At 39.1% G+C, this 24,419-nt stretch overlaps 1 protein-coding gene across 5 annotated transcripts in view; it reads left to right on the top strand.

Annotated features, from left to right (window-relative positions):
• LRP5 (LDL receptor related protein 5) overlaps positions 1-24,419 on the top strand; it is a gene marked incomplete at its 3' end in the record, with an annotated part of 243,316 nt that overhangs the window by 212,649 nt on the left and 6,248 nt on the right. For 3 of the 5 annotated variants that reach the window (XM_080346094.1, XM_080346093.1, XM_080346097.1), the window contains 8 exons: positions 598-800; positions 3,050-3,261; positions 4,715-4,905; positions 9,740-9,949; positions 10,687-10,812; positions 13,908-14,144; positions 20,298-20,408; positions 23,462-23,698. In XM_080346094.1, coding sequence (XP_080202220.1) covers positions 598-800; positions 3,050-3,261; positions 4,715-4,905; positions 9,740-9,949; positions 10,687-10,812; positions 13,908-14,144; positions 20,298-20,408; positions 23,462-23,698 — 1,527 coding nt within the window. Of the gene's footprint in view, positions 1-597; positions 801-3,049; positions 3,262-4,714; positions 4,906-9,739; positions 9,950-10,686; positions 10,813-13,907; positions 14,145-20,297; positions 20,448-23,461; positions 23,708-24,419 lie in introns of all 5 variants that reach the window. The other 2 variants (XM_080346096.1, XM_080346095.1) reach the window with 2 other exon arrangements.

The following is a 24,419-nucleotide window of genomic DNA, read 5'->3' as shown; positions in this document are numbered from 1 at the left end:
AGTGTTGGTCACCTCTCCCAAGCAGCAAGAGGAAATGGCCTCAAGTTGTACCAGGAGAGGTTTAAACTGGATATTAGGAAAAATTTCTTTACCAAAGCAGCTGTAAAGCTTTGGAACAGGCTGCACAGGGAAGTGGTTGAGTCACTATGCCTGCAGGGATGTAAAAGACATACAGACATGACACTTAGAGACATGCTTTAGAGGTAGACTTGACAGGGCTAAGTTAACAGTTGGACTCAATGATATTAAAGGTCTTTTACAACCAAAATTATTCTATACTAATATAGGAAACCTGTGACTGTGTATTGCCCACTGTCAATGGTGTTGCTTAAACTCCACATGGGGAACATAGTTATTTTAGAATATGAAAAGGAAATACTTTCTAGGTGAGATTGTGCACATTTACCCTCCAGAACTACATAAAGAAACATTTTCAGCTTAATAGCAAAAATCTCTAATTATGAATTACCTTCGTTTTCTTTGTGAATATAATTGTCTCTCTGGGATTTTGTCCTAAATATTCTTTGTCTCTATGTGGTTGTATTTTTGACCATGTGAGTTGCATTTTCTTATGCATTCTGTTTTGGTTTGTTTCAGCCCCTGCCAGCTTCTTGTTGTTTAGCCAGAAATCTGCAATCAGCCGGATGATACCAGATGATCAGCGAAGTCCAGATATCATTCTGCCTATGCATGGTCTAAGGAATGTCAAGGCTATTGATTATGATCCCTTAGATAAATTGATCTATTGGGTAGATGGACGTCAGAATATTATAAAAAGAGCCAAAGATGATGGCACCCAGGCAAGTTTACCTGGTGTATGTAGTTTTGTGTTGGTCTGTTTTTGTGCTTTGTGCTTGACTTTCCCGTTCCATCCCCTGCACCAAGGGATCGTTGGTTTCAACTTTACTCTTGCCAGCACTTATTCATAAATATTATATTGATATGTGAAAATTACTGAAGACTTGTAGGATCATGATTTTAATTTATACTCAAAGAAGTGCAATAGAATATAGTACATCATATGTATCTGAAACTATAAGCCTTGAATCGCAATATTAAGCTAAGAATGGGCACTGAAGTAAGGCAGACTCACTATTTATACTCAGGACAGATAAATTGTATTCTAAAATCAATATTGTGTATGCTAATTGTGTGATAATATTGTCATAATTGTAAATCTCTCTCAAAATGAAAACTCTCAGCTATCCAGGCTATAATTAAACCCTGAGTGAATGTAGAGTTGACTGCTGTGCCAGATAGGGATAGGCTTATCCACATGCTTAATTGTTTTACTGCGTTGGGAACATTATTCTTTTGCGCTAGTTACTAACACAACAGTGGAAAGAAGTGTACTGCACTTCCAGGCACTGTTATGTGTTACTGTAACTTAACTCGCAGGTCAAGGTAACAGGTTCTTTAAGAACTATGGTTTGAATAAAAATATAAAATTAAATAGAGAATGGGTAAGTTATATTTTCCTAGTTCTTGAGCAGTCACGTCTAAACAATGTGACATGGTATTTAGTGGAAATGGACTGGTCTCTTCATGCATCTAGAGTTTTAGAGGTTTTACAGTTTCCTTTAAAGGAAGAGGTAACAATTTTTTGACCATTTCTTTTAAGATTGGGAGAAGGTATGTTGAGATGAGCAGCCAATGGGGTTGTGGATGAATTTTGAAGAAGTTTTGCTCTTGCTTTTTGCGATTATGCTAGGTGCTAACTGTTGTAGTCTAGCTTCTCTTTGGTACTTGCTAAATATAAATTGCAATGGAGATTTGTTTGCTGTGTTTTCTTCTACCTTGGTCACACAGCTTTGAAGAATATGAGTGTCATACCTGGGTAATGTTACCTTTGATTTCAGGAAAGAATGATTTCTAGGCACAGTCTCAAGACAAAATAGGGATAAAGCTTTATATAAAAATAAAAAAGCCTGTATATCACTATTGCAGAGCTTGGAGGACTAAAACCAAATTGTGGAAATATAACTTTCACAAGAAATTCTGTGTTGGGTAATTCATTTGGCTTAAGTTGAGCACAGAATGTTATCTTCAGCTTTCTTGACCTATATGAACTTTTTTATGTACGGATTGAGAGCACCACAGTAGGACACTTAAGGAAGGAAGCCACTGCTTTACCCTTACCATTATCATGTCACAAGAAGCAGTCACCTTTGAAAGCTATTTTGATGTTGAGAGTCCTGCCAGCAGTATTACTATCCCAATGGCACTGGGATTGGCTGTACACTAGTGAAGCCTGTGTAATGTTAAACAACAGAAAGATTATTTTTCTTTAGGGATTTTTTATATGCTCTAGTGGTCTCCACAGTAATAAAGTATTGAAGTCTCTGTTAGTATTCAACATAGAGTTAAAAAACATAGTAAATAATATGTTAGTTGGATTGGGAGGGGTCTAGGGTAATGATTCCAGGAACTTGGCAATAATGTCAATAAGGTTCATCATAAAGACATGAGAGTGAAAGCAAGAATGTTGTTAGTATGGATGTGAGACAGAGCTGTAGCCACTTCACATGTAAGCAGACAGAACCCAGTTTCGTTAAAATATTTTAGCTTTTAGGATAAGCCAAGACTTAAAATAAATATCTACTACACTACAAAAAATAAAGTAAGGAGATTTTGGAAATAGGTAGAGATTTGTTCACTTAATTGTATAACAGTGCAGGTCTGGCCAGAAGGCTGCCATGTTTCTTGCATTGTTTCATTCAAGATTTTTCCATGCATAAACATTCAATATTGTTTTCTTCCATCTCCTGCTAATTAATTCTACTATAGGAGGTCCCACAACTGCTTTCTGGGGAGTTTTGCATAATTTTATAGCAAATTTTGTACAGATGTTGTTCCTCTAATCCACAATTTGAATCAAATCTGTTTTTGTTAAGCTTTATCACATTTCCTGTATCTGTTATTTCCTTGTGGGTGGTTTTAGGTGTTTCTGGACCATCAGGTAGGTAAACGATGTTTCTGTGCAATCAGTGTTCTTCAGTCAGTAATCGGAATAATTACTGGAAATTGTTCCCCATATGTTGTCTTGCAGCCTTTCACTGTCATGAGTACTCCAAACCAAAGTCAGAACCCAGAGAAGCAGCCACATGACCTTAGCATCGATATATACAGCCATACCTTGTACTGGACCTGTGAGGCCACAAACTCAGTCAATGTCCACAGGCTGAATGGCGAGTCAATTGGGATGGTGCTCAGAGGGGATCATGACAAGCCCAGAGCCATTGTAGTGAATGCAGAGCGAGGGTGAGATTCTTTTATGTACCTTGGACAGAGCACTCTTGGAATGTATGTCAGCTGCATGTGTGGCTTTTAAAGGTATCCACTTTTCTCTTTACTATTCTCTCCTTTGCTGCCTCCTCTGGTGTACTGACTTAGATGTTCACAGAGACTTGCACTTGTTTATAATGAGGAACTAACCCAGGTGGCAACAGCAAAGCAAAACAATCTTATCCTGTTTGCTGCGTGAGTGCACAGCCCTAATGGGAAAAACAGGAGAGTTTTCGTCATCATAAAACAAATGCTTCCAGAAAAAAAGCGGGATCTCTCATTGATACAACTATTCCTGCTTATGTTATAGCAGCAAGTTAAACAAACAAACAAAACCCGAATGTTCTATACTTTTTTAAGTTCTGCCTTGATGCATATCTCAAAAAACTTCTGAAATGAATTGAACCAGGTACCATGCACTGGAGTGATTTCCCACAGGAAGAAAATTTGTTGTTTTGCTGCAAAGCAATTTTGGTTAGATTCAGCAGACCTCATCTCCACCTCAGGTGGTTAGTACCTTAATTCTTAGGGGTCAAAGATGGTCCTTTACTGTTCTTTTTAATAAGCTAGATGCTTAAATTGCAATTTACTAGCATATGCTTGACAGATTTTGAATGACAATATTTCATAACTGTGTGGATACAGTAGTACCCAGAGAGTCTGTCTTGAGCATTTATAGGATTGGTATTTTACACAATACTCAGTGTACTCTGCACAGTTCAAAAGCTAGTGGGGCGAGCAGGGGATTAGAGGAAAGATGTTAATTTTATTGGGGCTAAGTCACTTGGACATAGTTTGTATCTATAAAAGCTTATCTATTTTCTCCATTCAAACGGATGTTTAGGTTTGTTATCTCTAAAACTCTGAACTTCCCTATGCAGGGGGAGGACAGAGACTTCTGTTTGCATCTGAACTGGCTTAGGCAGATATAAAGAATTCATGGAACTAAGATATCAGGAACGTGCCATCCTCAGTTCCTCTTCCTTCTGGTATATTCTGCTTGCTGAGAAGGAAGGTAGCCCAGAAGGAGAGGAGGTGACAGTTAATGCTTTTTGTCAGAAAGAGGTGCTGGGCTTTGATTCAGAGATGGGGACGGCTTTACCCAAGGGTGGTTGCAGAAAGTCTGTGCTAGTCTCCTACAAGCTCCACCTCCTCTGCAGGAACAGTGCAGTAGTGCTGAGTCCTGAAGCATTTTGTGGCTTGGTGTATTAAGGAAAAATGCTTTTAATTTCAGGCTATCTCAATATGCCAGTTAACAAATGTTTGGGGTTCTGCAGCTGACAGATCTGGGCCTTTGCAGCTGGGAGCAACAGTCACTGCAGTCATCCCTGAGTAAACCATTCCCACTTACAACATAGAACCTGTGTGCAAAGGTGCGTTGCCTCCCTTCTGAAGCTCTCAGTTAAGTACCTGGTTTCTTTGTTCTCAGGTACATGTACTTCACCAACATGCAAGATCGAGCTCCCAAGATTGAGCGTGCAGCCCTTGATGGCACAGAGAGAGAAGTGCTTTTTACAACCGGGTTGATCCGACCAGTAGCACTGGTGATTGACAACAAACTTGGAAAGCTTTTCTGGGTGGATGCAGATCTGAAGCGCATCGAAAGCTGTGACTTGTCAGGTATGTGGTAGCAGTTAAATGTTTGGAGCAGAGTGTGTATATGTGTAGGACATTATTCCCTCTTTGATGCTAACGCCAGTAAATTTTCTCTCTGCTGTTTCCAGTTCTGTGTAAGCAGTCACAGGGAACTATTGCTTGTGGGCTCCCATCTTTGATCTGATTGTGTTAAACGTGTCTGTAATGATTGCCACCCTCCAAGAGACCCATTTGACTTTTGGTATATTCTGAAAGCAACTTTTGCAAAATCAGATTTAAATAGGTGTTGCCAGTCATGGAATGTCTAAATCACCTCCCCTGTGCCCTTTTTTTTTGTTATGATTTGAAAAGTTTGCATAACTCTTCAATTTTTCCTTCTCTGGAGTTTATATCGTAGTAAGTCAAGGTAGCCTGAAAAAACAGAAGGAAGGGGAATGGCTTTTTTCTATGGTGGATGATAAGGCAGCTCATCTGGAATACCAGTGTTGCAAAACAGTGGAGAGATGTCAATTAATTGTAGTTTTCCCACATCAGTAAAATAAAACATTACTCCACATTCATAGCAATAGCACCACATGGATTTTAGGGACTGCTGTTCATCATTGACTTTTAAAAGCACTTGATAGTGCTGAAGAAGTGGAGAAATGGGCTCACTTATCTCATGAGCAGTATAGCACAGAGGATCCAATGGCCCTACTTTCTGACTCATGATTCAGTCTCTCAAGAAATGAAATCCCAAAGAAAGCACAGAGAAAAGTGAACTAGTGTGAGGGAGTAAAAGCTGGGCTGTTGTAGTGATTGGCAACTGCCCTAACAGGCTGATTCTCTGTTTTTTGGCAGCTCTTCTCTTTTTGCCATGTAGTCACATCCTTCCCTTGTGTTGTAGTGGGGCAACGAACTGGAACAGGAGAAAATTGTTCACTTTTTTACAAGGACAGTTCACTTTCGAGCACCTAAAACTGAGTCACAGTTGGACTCGGGTTTGCCAGAGAAGGTATAAAAATACGAATCTGGAGCTGTGAAGGTAAAGCAGCCCATGTCTTTCATCAGTTATGAAGCTGGATGGGGGCGTATTGTCAAACTGCCTGTGTAGCCACAAAATGTCCAATCCAGGATAGGTGTCAGAGGGCTTGGCTTGTGCTAAAACCCATGTTTGAGAAGTAAAGGTTGCCAAATTGGGACATGTAACACAAAATGCATCAGAGATGCTAAGAGGGTTTTCTCTAGTGATTAAAGGATAAGTTCTGTAGGAGGAAATATAAAAGTAAAAGGACAAGATGGAAAAGCAGCATATCATGCAGATATTGTGGCTAAAGCGGTATCCACAAATGCAAGAGCTAGAGAAGATGCATCAAAGAGGATTATATGGAAATCACATGGTTTGGGAGAGTGGGAATGTACCAGGGAGAAGTTGATGGATTGAGAAGGGAAGACAGGATCAATACCTAGTGCTGGTGCTGATAAAAAGGTGGCCCCCCATGTAAGAGGAAGCCATATTACTTAATGAAACTGTAGCTAGCAAACCTAGCTATGTGTAGATCTTCTGTTTGTGTGTACATAAACTTTCTTTTTTCCCCTTTGATTTAGCACACATGCAAGGTTGAGTCACAGCTAGCAGATGGGGCTGGGCAGGGGGCAAGTTTTTCTTGCTAGAGATTGGAAGATGTAGACTGTGACCTTGCACAGTACGGCATGAAATGCAGAGAAGTCTGTTTATTATTGTTTTAGATCTAAGTCTTGAATGAATAAGACCTGACAATAGGACTTAGGTAAACTGATACATGAATAAATCAGCAACTAGACCATCACACGCTGGTAGTTGTATCCTGTGATTGCAACTTCCTTTGTACACAGTCTTCATTTTCATGCCATTAAAGCTCCCTGTAAGCTTATTTTTGCATACTGGATATGTATTTTAATCCCATTCTTTGGATCTTTTTACAGGGAAAACTAAACTTTCTGTAGTTAATACTGAACCAGAGCTTTTAGTGCACATATATTTGATGGGCCACAGTTAAAGAGTCAAACCCTGTAGGTAAGATAAAATCAGGGGAAAGCTACAGGATTAAAAGAAAACAATTTTTATTAACTAGAAGATATGTATAATATAGCCTGAAAACGATGGTTGTATTTGTTGCAGCTGAGATCAGTGTAATTTGATTCAGTGAGCTACTGATTTTTTAAATGAGTTAACAGCATATTTTTATTTTAAAATATTTTGCAGTCTTGCATCAGAAAAAATTGACGGCCAAAGTTACGTTGTCTTGAATTAGTTCCTCTGAAACCTGTTTTCTGAGCAAAACACTTTGAAATGGGCATATATTAGCTAAAGGATTTTAGTATAAACTGAGGCTGCTGAATAAATTTGACTTGCTTTGTTTTCAATTGGACTTTAAATAGAGGAGTTATGTGTCTTTCCTGCTTCATGTTTTTTACATTTTATTATTGATTTCCATCTTGAAAAGACTACACATCTGTTTCATTCTGGGAATCATTACTGTGGAAATCTGACACTTCTTTATTTGCAACATGTTTTGTCTTCTTTATTCTAACCTTATATGTTGGAAATATCCTTTTATTTATTCAGATCAAGTTTTTCATGTTGATCATTCTTCTAAATAACAATTTAATGATGTCATCCAGTGCACTTCTCCTTTTAAAATTATTAATTAATAATTTGAACTGTCATTTACTCAAGATCAAATCCAATGTAATTATAGCATTGATTAATCACCTTATCTACTGCTATCTCCAGCAGCTTCCCAGATCACCAGTGTTCAGTTTTTTGCATATGAGGGAGAAAAACTATGATGCTTGATGTACACCCCTATAAACCATTAAATGTAGTGTGTTTTAGAACTGGATTGGTAGGCTGTCCAAACAGGCTAGGATTGCAACAGGAATGCTAGCTTGCAAATGTCACTTAACACCTCATGTATTCATGATTTTAGGATATCCTTCAGGAGACCAGCTTGCCTTTTATTTCTAAAGGGATGAGCAATTTAGCACTTAAAAACTCACGAAGGCAGAAGTTGTTTTCTTCATATCAGGTTGAAATGTGGCTTTCCTATTCTTGTGGTATCTTGAAGGCAGCTGAAAATTGTGCCTTTGCATCAAAATGCAAGACTTAATCTAACAAAAGGACTTATCTTTGAAAATCCAATGACCCTGAAGTTCATAGGAGCCAAGGGGGCTCAGCAGATTGCAGGAAAAATGAACAAAGAGCCCCATGCTTTGATAATTGAGAACATTCTTCTGTCAAAATGTTTCCTAGTATTTCTAAATTTTAAGACCTGTTTTGGAGAAGACAAAGAACATCTCAGGAACTGCACTGCTAGAGAGTAGTACTAAGGGTCAGGTTTAGTGCCCATGTAGTAGAAATAGTGCAGGTGCATCCATTCTGTTCTTTTACTCTGCCTAAGAGTAAAATTCCATGATACTTGGAAAGTGCATACAATAATGGATATATCGGATTACAGGACTCTGCTGTCACATACAGTTCATACATGTTTCTTCAGAAAATGGAATGAAACAAAGATGTCTTCCTCATTGGTTTGGAAACAAAAGAAATTCAGCACTAAAGAACTAAAACTCAAAGTCCAAGAATTTCTGATCTTTCTACAACTAAATTATATTTGTATGCATGCTGTTTGTCATGGCAGTCAAGCAAGAGTCATTGCAGGCAGTAATTTTATGTGCCAAACTAACAGAATCTGTAATTGAAATAAATGTTACATTCTTACGCTTGGCTGAGCTCTATATGATTTCTGCCACAAAATAGTGGAATCCTGTGCTCATAGCATTTTATTCTATATCCAGATTCTGTAATCTTATTTTGTGTAGATATTCAAAACTTTTATTTTTTAAATGCAAGCAGACATAAGGTCTTTATTCCAAAATTAAAAATACAAGAGCAGAAGCAGCTTTTGTTTTGATTCATTTTTAATAACAAATATATCCAGTACACATAGGTATGCACAGCCTCAAAATGGTTTCTGTGAATTAACAGAATAATTTGGAATCTTTTTTTCACTTTAGACAAGCATAACAAAAGCAACAATTAAAGGCCACTAAGTGTAGGACAGTACGCAGTAGAAGACTGCAAGCAATTAACGCTAAAAGCAGTTATAAATGCTTTTTTATTTATCCTGATTTTTACACGGTGGCTGAGAGCAGATTTTTGCATATTTCTGTGGAGCAGAAAATCTGAGCATTTGATAGTGTTCTGTTTAAGGGCATACTGAGTTACTTGGAGTTTTGATTTTCTGGTTGGTGACTGAAGAATAAAGAGAAAGTGAAGAATGAAGTGTGGCTGTTAGAATGTGAGCTTTTCTTTTGTGATCATATCTCTGTGGTTGTGATACAGCATATGACAGGGTTTATTTCCCTGTTGCTTTGCATGATTACTGTGTTTTATCTGAGTAATGGCAGTGAAGCTAATTGGTAGTATTTCATGCTTGCTTGTAGATTCCAACAAAGTGTACTGCTCAGTGTGTGAATGTATTGTAAAAATTTTGGCCCAAGAGTTGAGTATTGGCGACAGAGGCTTTTAGGGATTGCACACAGTTAGGCGTAACAGAGCGTGTTAACATGAGGCTCATCATGGCTGGCTGACCCACCCAGCGTATGCAAGGATTAACTGTGTTTCACATTGTATCTGCTTGCCCTCATGACATGGCAACTGGTCACAATCAGCTGAGATAAGGCTGAACAAGCAGAGCCTTCATCTGCATAGACAAATGAAGCCAGTGACTTTACAGCTAATTATTTTCAATGTTGGGTTTGGTTGGGGTTTTTTTGGAAGAAATTAGTTAAAAGTCAACTAGTGTAAAACTAATCTTTTTTTTGTTTAACTCAGGTGCTAACCGCGTGACCCTGGAGGACTCCAACATCCTTCAGCCAATGGGACTTACTGTGCTGGGGAATCACTTGTATTGGATTGATCGTCAGCAGCAGATGATTGAGAGAGTGGAGAAAATAAATGGGTACAAAAGGACTAGAATTCAAGGCCGAATTGCTCACCTAACAGGCATTCATGCTGTGGAAGAGCTTGATATGGAGGAATTCTGTGAGTTTATTTCAATACCTTTAATGTCTCTCAGCCTTGGTCACTCTCTCTCAGAAATCCTCATCCAGCTGAATATTGTAAGCCCTGGACTGCTTTCAACTTAGCCAGTCAGGTTCCTAGAAGAGAAGGAGAAACAAATTCTTCTTTCTTGTCCAGAGGAGTATTTCTGCAGAGCTAGAATATGTGATTTTATGGCACTTAGTTACCTGCTTTGTACAAGCTCACATGATATGGAATTCACTCTAAAGGCTACTTATAATTATAGTTGTTATTTTTTAAGTACAATCAAATGGTAAGATTTGGAAAACCTTTAAAAATAAATAAAATAATTGTACTTGCCTTTTCTCTGGAGGTTTTAGATCCCTCTGTAAAGCACGACTGGTTTGACTTAGCACAGTCAATCATTTAAAACACTCTAGTGAGGGAGGTAGAATTGGCAGGAAGCTCCTACAGTGAGCTGTCCTAGGTCTAGGTGCACTGTAAATGCAACCTTCTCAAATCTGTCTTCTCATTCCTCTTCACCTGATACTGGGAGAAATGTAGTCCTGATGAAGAAGTAAATCAACTTCTGAGCACTGAACTGAAAAATCCTGCATTTATCTTCCTCTTAATTTGAAGTGCAATTTTGGTTACTCAAACAGAAGTGGTCCACAAGTGGTTTTGTGAGTTTGCCCTAGCTGTGACTGGTAATGATTTCTTTTTTGCTCTTTAATATACTTTTCTGTGTGCTCCTCCAGCTGTCCATCCATGTTCCCATGACAATGGTGGGTGTTCACATATCTGCATTGCCAAAGGGGATGGGACTCCAAGATGTTCATGTCCTGAGCACCTCGTGCTTCTACAGAATCTCTTAACATGTGGAGGTGAGCTTTGTTTAACAGTACTGCTAAGCAGTTTGCATCAGAAGAGATGGGAGTTGAGGTTGCATTCCAATCCAAAATGTGGATTTACACACAGTTTTGTTACACATGGTGTGTTGCATCGTGTTAAATTGACCTTTGATTCTTCTACCAGCTGTTTTTTGCTTCAGTTTTTGGACATAGGTGATTTTTCATTGTAAGCAGAATATCCTTGTTTGACCTTAAAATATTTGCATATTCTACAGACATTTTTATAATTGTATGATGTGACAGGTTGGTGCTTCAAACAAATGCTTGTGAGATGATGTCTCATCAACCTTTGATGACCTAGCAGCAGAAATTGTGCATATGATTCCCACAGTGTCATACTCCAGTCTTTTAAATTAATTTGGCCTCATGACATGAAACATTGTACTGTCTAATTATGAAATGTAGGCCAAAAGCTCTATTGCAATCCTCTTTCCACATGGTAGACTTTTTCTTTAGACTTCACTTTCACAGTCCCAGGATTTCTGAACACTGTTACGTTATACTTGCAGAGAGGATTAAAAACAAACAAATAAAACATTGTTTCTTTCTGGAAAGCATCATATCTTAAATTGTTTGCTTCTCTTGGTCCACTTGACTTATTTTTATGTATTCATTTTCTATGGATATCATTTTCTGGCTGAACTCTGACCTCCCATGGGACAGTCATGTCCATTATAGACTTTTTCTTTCTCATGACCACAGCAGGCTATGTGTTTTTAGAGTAGTGGTGGTTACATCTACAGGAACATAGGAAATCAATCTGTTTATATTTCTTGTACCGTTGTTGCACAACATGACCATAAGAGACTCTTACCTCCTCTTTTGTTATCTTCAGCTATAAATCTTAAAATTAAGGGGCCTCCATATCAGTGGCCATATCAGGTTTTTTATATTCTAATCCTCCACTAAGCCTGCAACAACTTTTTAACATATCTTGTCTGCCATAGTAGCAGCCACTATTTCAAAATAAATTAATTGCTATTTTAGCTGGAGAACATTTATCCATGTAACCTTATGAATGCTCTAGACAAGACAAGCTTATGCCTGTGAAGTGCAACCATAATGCAACATTAAATGTGGCTCTAAATGCAGAAGTAGTAATCTGTCTGTTGAATTATCTAAACAGCACACTCATATCAAAATCTAATTCAAAAATTGTCTTGATGTCTGTATCTGGTGTCTTTTCCTACCTACAGCTGTCAGGTCACTGGTTGGATTTGTAATTCTCATATTGCTACACCAAATAATCATAAGTCAGAAACTTAAATATCATAACATTTTCAAAAATCAAATGCATTTGGATTTTTATTTGTATGTTGTTTTTCAAGCTCTTGATTATACCTGCATCTTGTTCTTGGACATTTCTCCCTAGTGAAGCACTTTGAAAATGGTTTGCATGTATTTGCATAGCTCTAGGATCAGTAACATCACCCTCAGGAGAAAAATACTCATACAAAAGTGTTGTCATTAGTTACAACTGGGAAGCTTTCCTTTTGCGGGGTTCTTTGTGAAGTCCATTCCTGAGCCTGAATGTTAAAACCTCATGAGTTTTCCAGAGGGGTGCTACCATCCAGTGTCAGAGCACACCTCCAGCTTGCTCAATATTGTTGTCTTAGACAGGGTATGATGTGGTACTCTGTTAATCGTAGTGGTAAAGCATCTATTTAGAGTATTAGCTGGCAACAGCAAATCCAGGGACTAATGACTGCCTCTGTTAACTGGTTTAATTAGGTCACAGGGGTTTCACACAACAACTTTTGAAATTAGTGGAAATGTATCTGTTCACTGCAGCAGCACTTTGAGATGGTCCTCTCATTTTGAACATAGCTAACTGGTGCTGGTTACAACTGAAGGGACTTATATAATATGTTGACTGTTTCTTTCACTGATACTAATGGTGAAAAAGGTGTGTGCTAATTTGCTTTATGTAAGAATTAGGGGCATTTTTTGCAATAGATTCTTGATCTGGAATGCCTTTGTCTTTTGACATTCTGAAGAAAGCAACTATGAATGCCATATTACAGGATAATTGTTGCATCTCTGCATGAGGTTGTAGCTGCTGCTTGATGCTATCAGTGTGTGACTGCAACTTGAGTAACAGTATGGATGTGGAATGCATTGATGCCAGAATCTTGGGTTCCATTAAGGGTCAAATTTGAAGGAAGTCTCAGCCTTCTTCAGTCCAACAAACATAAAAATGGCTGTGCAGAAGGTCTAGTGTTCTGTCTTTGACTGTAGTGGAAGGGGTCCTCTCTAGATGCCAGCCACAGTCGGAGAGGAGACCCTCGTGATCACCCTCTTATATAGGGGGTATGACGATTATGGGATGGAATACTTAACTGGTCAATTTAAGTCACCTGTTCCATCCACCCCTCCTCAAACACACCCCTCTCATGATGGAACGTGGAAAAAACTTATCAGTCTTTCTTGGCTACCATAGTAATAAATCTAAACATGAGCTGCTTCAGCATTCCGTTGGTCTTCTTATCAGCACCAAGTACAGCATCCAAGGAAAAATATGCAGGCTAAAACTCATAAAAGTACAGCCACCTAAAAGAACTTAGCTGAAAGAAAAATCACTAGAAGAGAACTGGTCTTGTTTTTAACAAAACCAGGACAAGATGTTATATGTTTTAGATGTATTCATTGCCAAGTAACCCCCTGTGCCAGATTTTTTTAATGAAGATTTGTTACAGGCTAATATAATTGCAGGGATTAGAATTGTGTAGAATATTGTTTGCAATCAGAAATTGAGTATTATTTGAAGTTATGTGTATGACACTGTCTTCCAAAAAGTAGTAGTTCCTTTCCTTAATTCAGTGCTTGCCTGCTAGAGCAAGCTTCTCTAATTGGCATGCATAGAGTTTTTGTTATGAAGTTGGCGAAATTTCATTCTCTGTGCAAAATCATGTTTTCCTCTATGCTGGAATCTTAATATTGTCACAGAACGTCAGTCCAGGAATCAGTGTGTTTTTCTTGAAAATGTGTGTCACATTTTTACTCAAATTTTTACTGTTGAAAGGGCTAAAATTGAATATATAAATGTGATTTGGTTTCCCTTTTTCCAGAACCCCCAACTTGTTCCCCTGACCAGTTTACTTGTGCAACTGGAGAGATTGACTGCATCCCAATGGCATGGCGTTGTGATGGATTTCCAGAGTGTGATGACCAGAGTGATGAAGATAACTGCCCCATATGTTCTGCATCTCAGTACCAGTGTGAGAAAGGACAGTGTATCGATATACACTTACGGTGTAATGGAGAAATTGACTGCCAAGATAAATCTGATGAAGCAGATTGTGATAGTAAGATTAATTTTCCTGAACTCTTGGTTATATATACATATATATATATGATTTTTAGTTTCAAATGGGATAAAACAGCCTTAACCATAAGCCTGACTTAGCTATCCACTGATTCTGTATTTTGCTCTTCCTTACTCCGTTGTTCATATTAAACTTCTTTATAGCTCCATAAATTGCTGACCATCTAACTACAGACACCAGGGAGATTGGGGAAAGTATCTTTAATCCATATTCAGAATGAAAATAGAAAAGAAACTGGCAGAACTTACCACATGCTTTTTTTTTTTTTTTTAATCCCCTGCATAATTACCATTTTGGTTTGCATTGTTTCCATGGTGTCCACTTCACCTTTGAACAGTGATCACTGCAAGGTGCCACAGGGAGGAAGAGATGGACTTAATCCTGTGGCTGCAATGGATGTTCTGAGAGTTCACTCATAGCAAGCTGATGCTTATAATCCTCAATGTAATTTTCTATGAGAAATCTGTGGAATGACATCCAAGGAACTCTTACTGCTGCACCTGCTTTGTATGCAGTCAGCCATAGAATCTGGGTCAAAGAGAGAAGCATGGATGGGTGCAACTGATCATCCTTTCATTGCTGGGACAACTTGTATATTCTATGTCTAGTATTAAGGCATAGCTGAAACAGACACCTGACTATGAGCTAGCACCATGGCTTTTTATTGCTGTACAAATTTTCAGAAGCCTCTAGGCTCTAGGAGGCTCTTGCCCTGTAAAACCTCAAGACCTTTGTCTCTACCCACTCAGTAGCTAACCATTGACAGGGGGCCAGCAGAGAAGATTTTTGTGGACATTTCAATGAACTATTTTGTGGATTTGCAATGTCTTCTGTAACTCTAAACCTGGACAACAGAACATCAATACCTTATTTGCAAATAAGAAGAGGATCAACCATGTCTGAGTTCCTGTCTTTCTTGTGGGAGGTGGTACTTACTACCTGTACTGCTTCATCAAGAGGGTCTGCTTTGTCCACCATGGAACCCATATGCCATGTAACAGTGCCATTACCCACACACAGAGTCAAAGTGAAATGTGTATTTGGTCATCTCTCTGTGAAATGGTAGGCCCTGCTAAGCAAACTTAATACCAGTGTTCTGGCACCATATGAACTGTAGGGATCTGCGTTGCCCTGCACAGCCCCTCTGCAGGCACAGATGAGCCTTACCATCTGGTCTAGAATAGTTGAAGACGTGTTTCTTCAGAGGTTGAATGCTCAGTGGTTGTATGCCTAGTCCTCTGCAAGCACTTGGACCACCCATGACTAGACTTCTGTCCAGGATGCTGTCTGACACATCCCTAGAAAGCTTATGAACATACTCAGTGTCCAGGGTTAGACTGAGAGAGATGTGGCAAACGTGACCTCTGTAGTCCTCAGGAATCTTTACAGGCCAAGGCCTGAGTGGGTTCCTAAGAAGAAGAAAACCAATAGGCCTTTCTCATCCCTTAGTGTGTATCAGCCTATAATGCATTGTGTTTGGGGAAGGGAAGGTAGCATATAGTACATTCTCCTTCTTTAGATGAGGCTTATTAAGGTGGCAAGGCTAACTGGGCTTAACAGAACTTTTCTACTATACCTCATGCATCAGAGGAATTGCCTTCTGGTCAGAGCAGTGATAATCACTGCCATTCCATAGGTCTGAGTTCAATGCCTTGATTCTATCAGAAGCTTCTTCCCTTGTGCTCTGGTTTCCCAAGGCACGCTTTTGGAGGGTTAAATGTGAAACATTGGCACAGGGTTTGCAGACTATGACTGGAAGTGGCCAAAGAAATGTCTCTGGATAGGTTTGTGGTTCTTGTCCCACATCTTCAAAACTGTGGCTTTCATCTTCTTGAATTTAGTGCAAGCATTGCTAGCTGGCCCTCTCATACCAAGTGAAAGTCATAGGGTTAACAGTCTCTGGATACTGCAACTGGATTACCATGCTGCTCAAGAAACTTAATCTCCTGTACAACAGAAGTTTAGTGCTCCAACTTGTCCAAGAAGAAACAAGGAGTCCCACTGTGGAATAATTACTGAGGTGGCAAGTCTTTGAAACTAATTATCAAGTATATGCTTATTGAGAATAAAGCTATATCTACATCTTCAGCATATAAGGCAGAGCTGCTTGGTGGAGAAGAAATCAGCTCTGTATGGTTTCAGCCCCTCCCTGCACCTGGCCTGCATTCTTGGATGATGCCTGGGGAGCTCAGTATAGTACCAATTAAGAAGATACGGGGAGCAGAGTGATATGAAGATACTGCAGCCAGGCCCTGTATAACAAGGCAGATACAGGAACCAGATGGTACAGCTGCTGCCAGTTCTAAAGATAAAGTATAGCTGCTGTCAATTAAAAAGAGTAAGTGTTCAATTCCATCCAAAATACTAGTTACTGAGCCAGAAATTTGTCCGATGGATGAACTTTGCTCATTATAATCTCATAATAATACCAAAACACACCTCCATTTCAAAGGGAAGTTTTTACCTTAAAAATCAAAGCAACATTTGTTATACCAATAACAAAGGCATGTATGACTAGAGTCACTCAAGCTCCACCTAAATGTAGAAGATAGTATAAAATACCCTAACAATAGAGGAAGGGTGAGGGAAGACACCATCACTGAGAAGTCAAGGGAATAGCATAGTAAGACTTGTCAGAACAGTCAACAGGCTATATCTGTTGTCTCTGCCCCAAAGGGATGCTTTGGGGTAAGATTTGCGCATGTAGTTGTACCAAGTTTTCCCAGAGACACTTAGACTTCGAGCTTGTATTTGTAATCATATTAGTAGCATTATTTGGTCATCTTAGAATTTACAATACTTGCAATACTTATTTCTTGCAACTAACATTTGTTTTTACAACTAAAGTGTATTTTGCAACTAAACTGTGTTTTTGCAGACAGTGTATTTATCAATGGCATCTAAAAGAACTTGCACCTGTTGTTTTAATAGACCTCATCATTTGTAGTGAGAATTTCTCATTGAATGCTCTCAGACTTACAGTATAAATTATACTATTTGTGAATCTGCACAACTATGTAAATTCAGTGACTGCAACTGCCCTGCACTATTAATGAATCTATTGTGCAAATTCAACATTATTGAATCCGCTCAGACTTATAGTATATATTATACTATTTGTGAGTCTGTGCAAGTGCTTACCAGACGTTGAGCACAATCAGACTTGTAGTGCCAACTTGTTATATGATGTAATTGGGCATCACTCTGGGGTTCAGCCCAGCAGGAGGGCTTAACTTCTGCTAAATTAATCTTCTTAATGCAACACTGTCATGGTTTAACCTGATCTAGCAATACAACCACAATAGCCGCTCACTCGCCCCCTCCTCCACCCCCCCTCAACAGGGGAGAGAATCAAAAGGCAAGGGAGAAACCTGGATTGAGATAAACACAGTTTAATAATAGAATACTAATACACTGCTAGTAAATATATATATAAAATAGAAATAAAATATACTCAAGGCAATTCCTCACAAACTCTGTCCACAACTGAGCAGCCACGCCCAGCAAGCCACACCTGCTCTCAACAGCTGATCCCAGAGAGAGAAAAGAGAGGAAAAAGACAGAAAAGCCCAGAGCCTCTGCAAAATGGCAAAAGGCTGGGCTAAAAACTCCCCCGGCTGTGCCCTAGAGCAAGTGAGCAAGAAGGCGGAAGAGCAGAGAAAACTGGAACACCCTGACTCCTTGTATATGAGGCATGACACTAATGGGATGGAATTACCTTATTTATCAATCTGGTTGTCAGTCAAGCTCTGCCCTGTCTCTTCCTCGCTGCCTCACACCTGTGGACAGAGCACGCAGACTGTCCTTGGCTCTCAGACCGGAGAAATTATAAACATTAGGTCTGTGCTGGGGTGTTATCTGCTTGTTCTCAAACTAAGTCCAAATAATGTGCCAGCTAGCTATGAAAATTAAAGGTTTCTAGCTGCACGAAGAAAATTAGCCCATTTTCAGTCAAACCAGCGCAAACACCAATAAGGCAGACAGAAAGAGAAGATGCAGCACATGAGAAGATGTGTTGGTTTGACTGAAAACAAGTTAATTTTCCTCATGCAGTTAGAAACCTTTCTTTTTCATAGCTAGCACAGTCATTGTTTAGATTTAGTTGGAGAGCAAGAAGATAACACACCAGGACAGAGTAAAAGTTGTCTGGGAGCCAAGGATGTTCTGAGAGTTCTGCCCACAGGTGTGAGGCAGCTAGGAAGGGGGGTAGAGATGGGATTGACCTTGGCTGACATCCAGACTGATCAATAAGAATATTCCATCCCATTAGCATCATGCTTCATATTTAAGGAGAGTCAGGATCTTCCAGTTAGGTCTCTTTTTCGGAGCTGGTTTGTCCCAAGTTTCTCCCTGTTCGGGGGAGTTCTGTTTGGGATTTTCTTTAGTTCAGCTTTTTGCCATCTTGCCTTTTGCAGAGGCCTCTGGGCCTTTCTACATTTTTTTTCCCTCTCTTCTCTCTCTGACATCGGCTGTTTGGGAGCAGGGTGCTGCTTCCTGGGGACTGGCTGTTCAGTGTGGATGAAGTTCGTGAGGAATTGCATTGAGTATCTTTTGTCTCATACTCTGTTTTCCTTTTATATATATTATTAGTAGGAGTAGTATGTTAGTATTATTTTGTTATTTTATGAAACTGCATTTATCTCAATAATGAGTTTTTCCCTTCCTTTTCAATTCTGTCCCCTATTCAGGGTGAGGCGGTGGAGTGAGTGAGTCCCTATCATGGTTATGTTGCTAGCTGGGGTTAAACCACAACAGAAGGAAAAGGTTATTAAGACAGAAGTCTCGATGGAAGACAAAGGAGCAGCAGGTAGCCAGTAGATGGCAGTTCTTGGCAAATAGGAAGGTGCACACAGAAGGTGTGCAAGAACCTAAGTAGTCATAGTGCAGGAACCTAAGTAGTCTGATGGAAGCTTTAGCTGTTTTTAGAGCCTTCCATCAACATGTGTTTGTATGCACTGTAGGAGCCTGCAGAGCTGCATCCAGCTTACTGGGGGCATAACAGTGCAAATCAAGACCTGATGCATTTGGAGGTTTTAGCTAAGTTTTTTTTCTCCATAATTTAGTTTTCTTAGCCAAGAACCGCTCTACAATCTAGATCAGGGCAAAGTAAGTATGGCTGTTCAGGAGGTCCACTTCACACCACCACAAGTGCTGTGACCCAAAACATGAACGTGTATCTTCTCCTCCAGAAGAAAAGAACCTTTCTTCTTTTTGCATTGAATAACCTGTACTGTGAACCTTCCAGAATTGCTGGTCAATAGCCCTTGTAAGACAGTCTCTTTACTGATAATTTAGTGTTATTTGGCTTGACAGAGGTTCCAAAGTTAATTAACAGTTCCTTTTTGTTGAAACAAAGGCTTCTGAATATAGAAAAGAAATTTAGCAGTTATTTTGCAAGGTTATATTATACAGGGCTACCTAAGACAGTGTAGAGTATGTAAGGTTTTATAATATGCCAAGTTACTACATGACCTCATTAATGTTTATAAATATGTAAAGGGTGAGTGTCACGAGGATGGAGCCAGGCTCTTCTCAGTGACAACCAATAATAGGACAAGGGGCAGTGGGTTCAAACTGGAACACAAGAGGTTCCACTTAAATATGAGAAGAAACTTCTTCACAGTGAGGGTAACAGAACACTGGAACAGGCTGCCCAGTGAGGTTGTGGAATCTCCTCTGGAGACATTCAAAACCCTCCTGGATGCCTTACTGTGTAACCTCATCTAGGCGTTCCTGCTCTAGCAGGGGGATTTGGACTAGGTGGTCTTTCGAGGTCCCTTCCAATCCCTAACATTCTGTGGTTCTGTGATTTTATTAACATGTCAGGTGATAAACTACACTCTGTCAGTTATTCTAAGAGATTCTTGCTGATTTGATCCCAGACAAAGGATGGGGAGTTACTGGGATCAGAATTTTATTTTAGCCCCACTGAATATGACATATAAGAAGAAGGAGGAATCTGAGAAATGCAGACTTGTGTTTGACCCACAGCAGCAAACAAGGTGTTCAGGTGCCTACCTGGTCGTAATCCAAAATGCACTGTTTCTTCATGACTTACTTCTTTTGGTTTTCTTAAGATACTCAAATGCTCCCATGCAAGTACTACTTAATCTTTTCTTTCTTTCTGTACAGCAATTTGTCTACCCAATCAATTCCGATGTGCAAGTGGCCAGTGTATCCTCCTGAAGCAACAGTGTGACTCCTTTCCAGATTGCATTGACGGTTCTGATGAGCTTATGTGTGGTGAGTTGCCTTTCCTTGAAATTAAAGTGCTGTGTTCAAGTGTACTGCCCTACATCGTTATGCAGATCCCCAGTGTTCACATAGTTACATTATTCAGGGTAGCTCAGTGAATCAGGAAGCCAGATACTCTCACAGTTGTATTTGTCTGCTAAATATAGTCATCCTCTGCCATTGTTCTGTGCAGCTAAAGTGTCAGCTTGCAGCATAGTGTAGTGAATCTGTAGTGCTAGTGTTCCAGATAATACAGGAACAGCAGTAGTGAAGATGAACTGAAATACCAGTGTTACATCAAGCTAGTTCTGCAATACTGTATGAGATACAACACTGTCTTGTTTAGATGGGCCTTCAGATCCATACCCAAAGGGACCTGATTCTGCTGTGCTCAGTACCTTGGAGCTTGCAGAGCTGCTGCTAAGCTTGGTGTGGCTTTCAAAAATGTGCAGCCCTATCCACTGCAGTTACAGGGTCAAGCTAGAGAATAATAATGTGGAGGAACTAGCATATAATAAGCAAATGTCCACAAGAAACCATAAGCTGGTCTCTTAAATGGCCAGTAGGGAAAGAATTTAAGGAGAGACCTTGATTTTTCTAGTCAAAATGTTACTTTGAATTTTCATGGCAGTAGGTATATGCAAGTTACAGGCACACTGATGGCAATTACTGTATTAGTCCCTAGCAGGTTCTGTTATTTTGCAGTCTGAATTGGGCAGTAAAGTTCACTTAGTTGTGCTCTGCTTGCAATTTATCTCTTTTTGCACCATCAGGGTGACTGGTACATGAAGTTTTCAGGCAATGGGGCAGATAAAGGGAGAATTTAGTAGCTCATAAGTGGCCTGGCAAAATAGTTGGAACATAGCATTTTTGAACAAAAGCAAATAGATGTGCTGATCTGTCAGTGAGTCATTCTGAACAAATATGTGGTCTTGGGTTTGTGTAGAGAAATGCTGCACTTTGCTTAATTATGTTGGCTATAGGACCTTGGCTAATTGTGACATTTTTAATATCTTAGAGTCTTGTCAGGTTTTGAAGCACCAGTTGTCAGAAACTGTACCACTTCTGGGATGAGAGGAGGGGTCACCAGGTCTGGTCAGGATAACCTTGTTTCTTCCTTCCATTCTCACGGTGGCTACAGCAAGGAAAAGTGTATTTCATAAACAAGAGTGGTGAAAAGACCCCAAGTGGTGAAAAGAAGAAAAGGCTAAAAGAATGGTGACAAAAACTGTTTAGCTCTCCTGTTGGAAATTTCAGATTGAGAGGTGGTAGATGCCGCATCCCTGGAAACATTCAAGGCCAGGCTGGATGGGGCTCTGAGCAACCTGATCTAGTTGAAGATGTCACTGCTCATTGCAGGGGGTTGGACTAGATGACCTTTAAAGGTCCCTTCCAATCCTATTATATGATTTTATGCTTCTCAGGCTTCTCACATTTTCCATTTATCTCTCAGGTCTCACCCAGTTTCCCCAGTTCCCTGGATAATGTAATCCAGTTCTTTTTTTTTTTTTTTTCATTTTAAATTCTTTGTGCACTTGGCAAACTCTTTTGGTACCAAGTTAATGCAGATGTTTCCTGTTAGCACTTTGAGTTGAGTCCTACAATTAGGTCTTAACTGATTTAAACATGTCTCTCTGTAGATATAAGGCTGTCTCTTCTAGAGTCTCTCTGGAATGGAGCATTCTGTGGATTCTTGCTTGACAGAGGGAAAGAACCCAAGTAGGGAATAAAAATGATTGCGTCTTTCTAGACAAGGATCTTGTATTGGAAAGAAGCTAGGTTTAACCAAAATGAGAATTGTGTGTTTTAAAATCCTGGGAACATGTTTTAATTTTGGCTTTGCTTTCTTCTGGTGTCATAACTGAACTTATCTGACTATTTCAAAGTTAGGGACTTAGTTGACATAAAAACTATCATTAACTAGTAAGTATGAAAAGTAAATAAAGAATTTAAGACAGAAATTAATTCTTGATGCTGAGCTGTTAAAGAGTTCTTCGGTAGATCTTTGTATTTCCTTTATCTCCCTCCTCAAATTTCAGTTGTTTTTCATTCCCTTCTATTGAAGGGAATGAAAGTAGAACCACTGGAGAAAAATTTTATTAAGAGAAGGCTTGAATCTTACCTGAACCATTTCAATTAATACAACTTCATTAAGGGGAAAAAGGGTCTGTAGTTTGATTGGAACATGTAAAATTGATAAGCTTTTACCAAGTTTATTTTTTTTCACTTTATATATTTGGTTATGTAAAAAAATAAAATAATAAATGATGTGTGGATCACATGGAAAAAATCATTTTCACTGAAGAATGTCACATATGCAAAAAACAAAGGTGTTGGATTTATTTGGCAAGAATTTTGAATGTGTTACCTATAATCAGGGGAGATATGATGCTCATCTCAAATACTGCAGTACTTTTTATTATTTAACATTGGGCTATATAGGGAAAACACAAAAAAAACCAAGTAGAAAGTATTTGAAATATTCTGGATTGTGTTTTCCTTGCAATTTGTAAGGGGTTTTTTTAGAAAGCAAGTAATATTTTAGGAAGGAGAAGTACTCTATTTTAAGACTTATTTTAGCTAGGAAGGCAACCACTGCTTAATACATATGTTAGCTTTCATAGTTGTAAACTCTTTTAATTTTTTAATGTTATTGCTAGTCCAAAAGGCTTTTGAGAAGGCAGATTCCTCTCTGATTCAGGACTTCATGTTTATAAATGTGCTATATCCTTAACCTGTAGACTTTGTGGGGTGAAGAAACGGAAACTTTCTAGGCTGTTGTTATATCAAGATGATAAGTAATCCTATTACAAGATTAATTGATAGGCAAAATGGAGAGTACCGTGCTAATACTGCTTTATGTACATGGAGGGGAAGAGGAGGAAGTCTGGTGCATTGAATCCAAATATATGGAGTTATAGATGCCTGAGTTTGTAGATACTTTCAAAGACACTGTGTGAATGACTGTGAGCTGACTGATTTCCTGCACAAGCTCCAGGACAGCAACATATATATTGCCCCATGTTTAATGATCTCCTTTTTTTTTTCTCCTCTCTTTCCAGAAAAAACAAAGCCAGCCTCAGATGAGGCACAGCCACACAGTAGTGCCATTGGTCCTGTCATTGGTATAATACTGTCACTTTTTGTCATGGGAGGAATGTACTTTGTTTGTCAGCGAGTGGTGTGTCAGCGCTATGCCGGGCCTAATAGTCCTTTTCCACATGAGTATGTCAGTGGCACCCCTCATGTCCCTCTTAATTTTATTGCTCCAGGAAGTTCTCAACATGGCACTTTTACTGGTAAGGATGGTAAGGACCTTGCATCTAATCAGTACTGTTACATTGTCTGGATTTGGAGTTTTACAGGTTATTAAGAGTGCTAGATGTGGAGTTTTCAAAGAACAGAAATTAGATGTTGTTGACCTGCTCAGTGGTTGTGGTATAAATCTGTCATCTGAATCATATGCCAAAACTATTAGATGCATTTCATTAGGCATCTTGCCAGATTTTCAAATGCAATTTTCATGCTAGGCTGCATCTGCATACATATCTATATTTTTGATAGAAAAGCTACAGTATTTTGCCAGTGAAAACATCCTGTTTAAATAGTTAATTCTGTTGTGTATAATAAAGGCTGGAGTTTGCATAGTACTTCTTACCTAAGGCCTGAAAAACACTATGAAGAGTAGTGAAACACATGAAATATTGGAAACTAAGAATGCATGTACTGTTCAGCATTCTAGTGAGAGGTCTGTTGAGTTGTTCTTCATGTCTTATACTCAGATATCCTTGTTTCTGTCCTATCTGTCAGGGTCTTCACATGGTTTTGTCCTGTCTGCTCAGGATGGATAAGTCATTCCACAGTGGAAAGAAGCAGAGAAGTGATGCAGCTTAGTTTACTATAATACAAAAAAGAAGGGGATAAACCACCCTGCTGAAAGTTAAAACAGCAAATGTAGAAGAACACAAGCAGTCTGGCTGCAGTTTTGTGGTCTGGCTGCTCATTGCCTGAAGTGTAATG

This window comes from Nesoenas mayeri, assembly GCF_963082525.1.
Source record: "Nesoenas mayeri genome assembly, chromosome: 5".
In the NCBI taxonomy this organism is placed as follows: domain Eukaryota; kingdom Metazoa; phylum Chordata; class Aves; order Columbiformes; family Columbidae; genus Nesoenas; species Nesoenas mayeri.
This window is presented reverse-complemented; position numbering and strand designations above follow the sequence as displayed.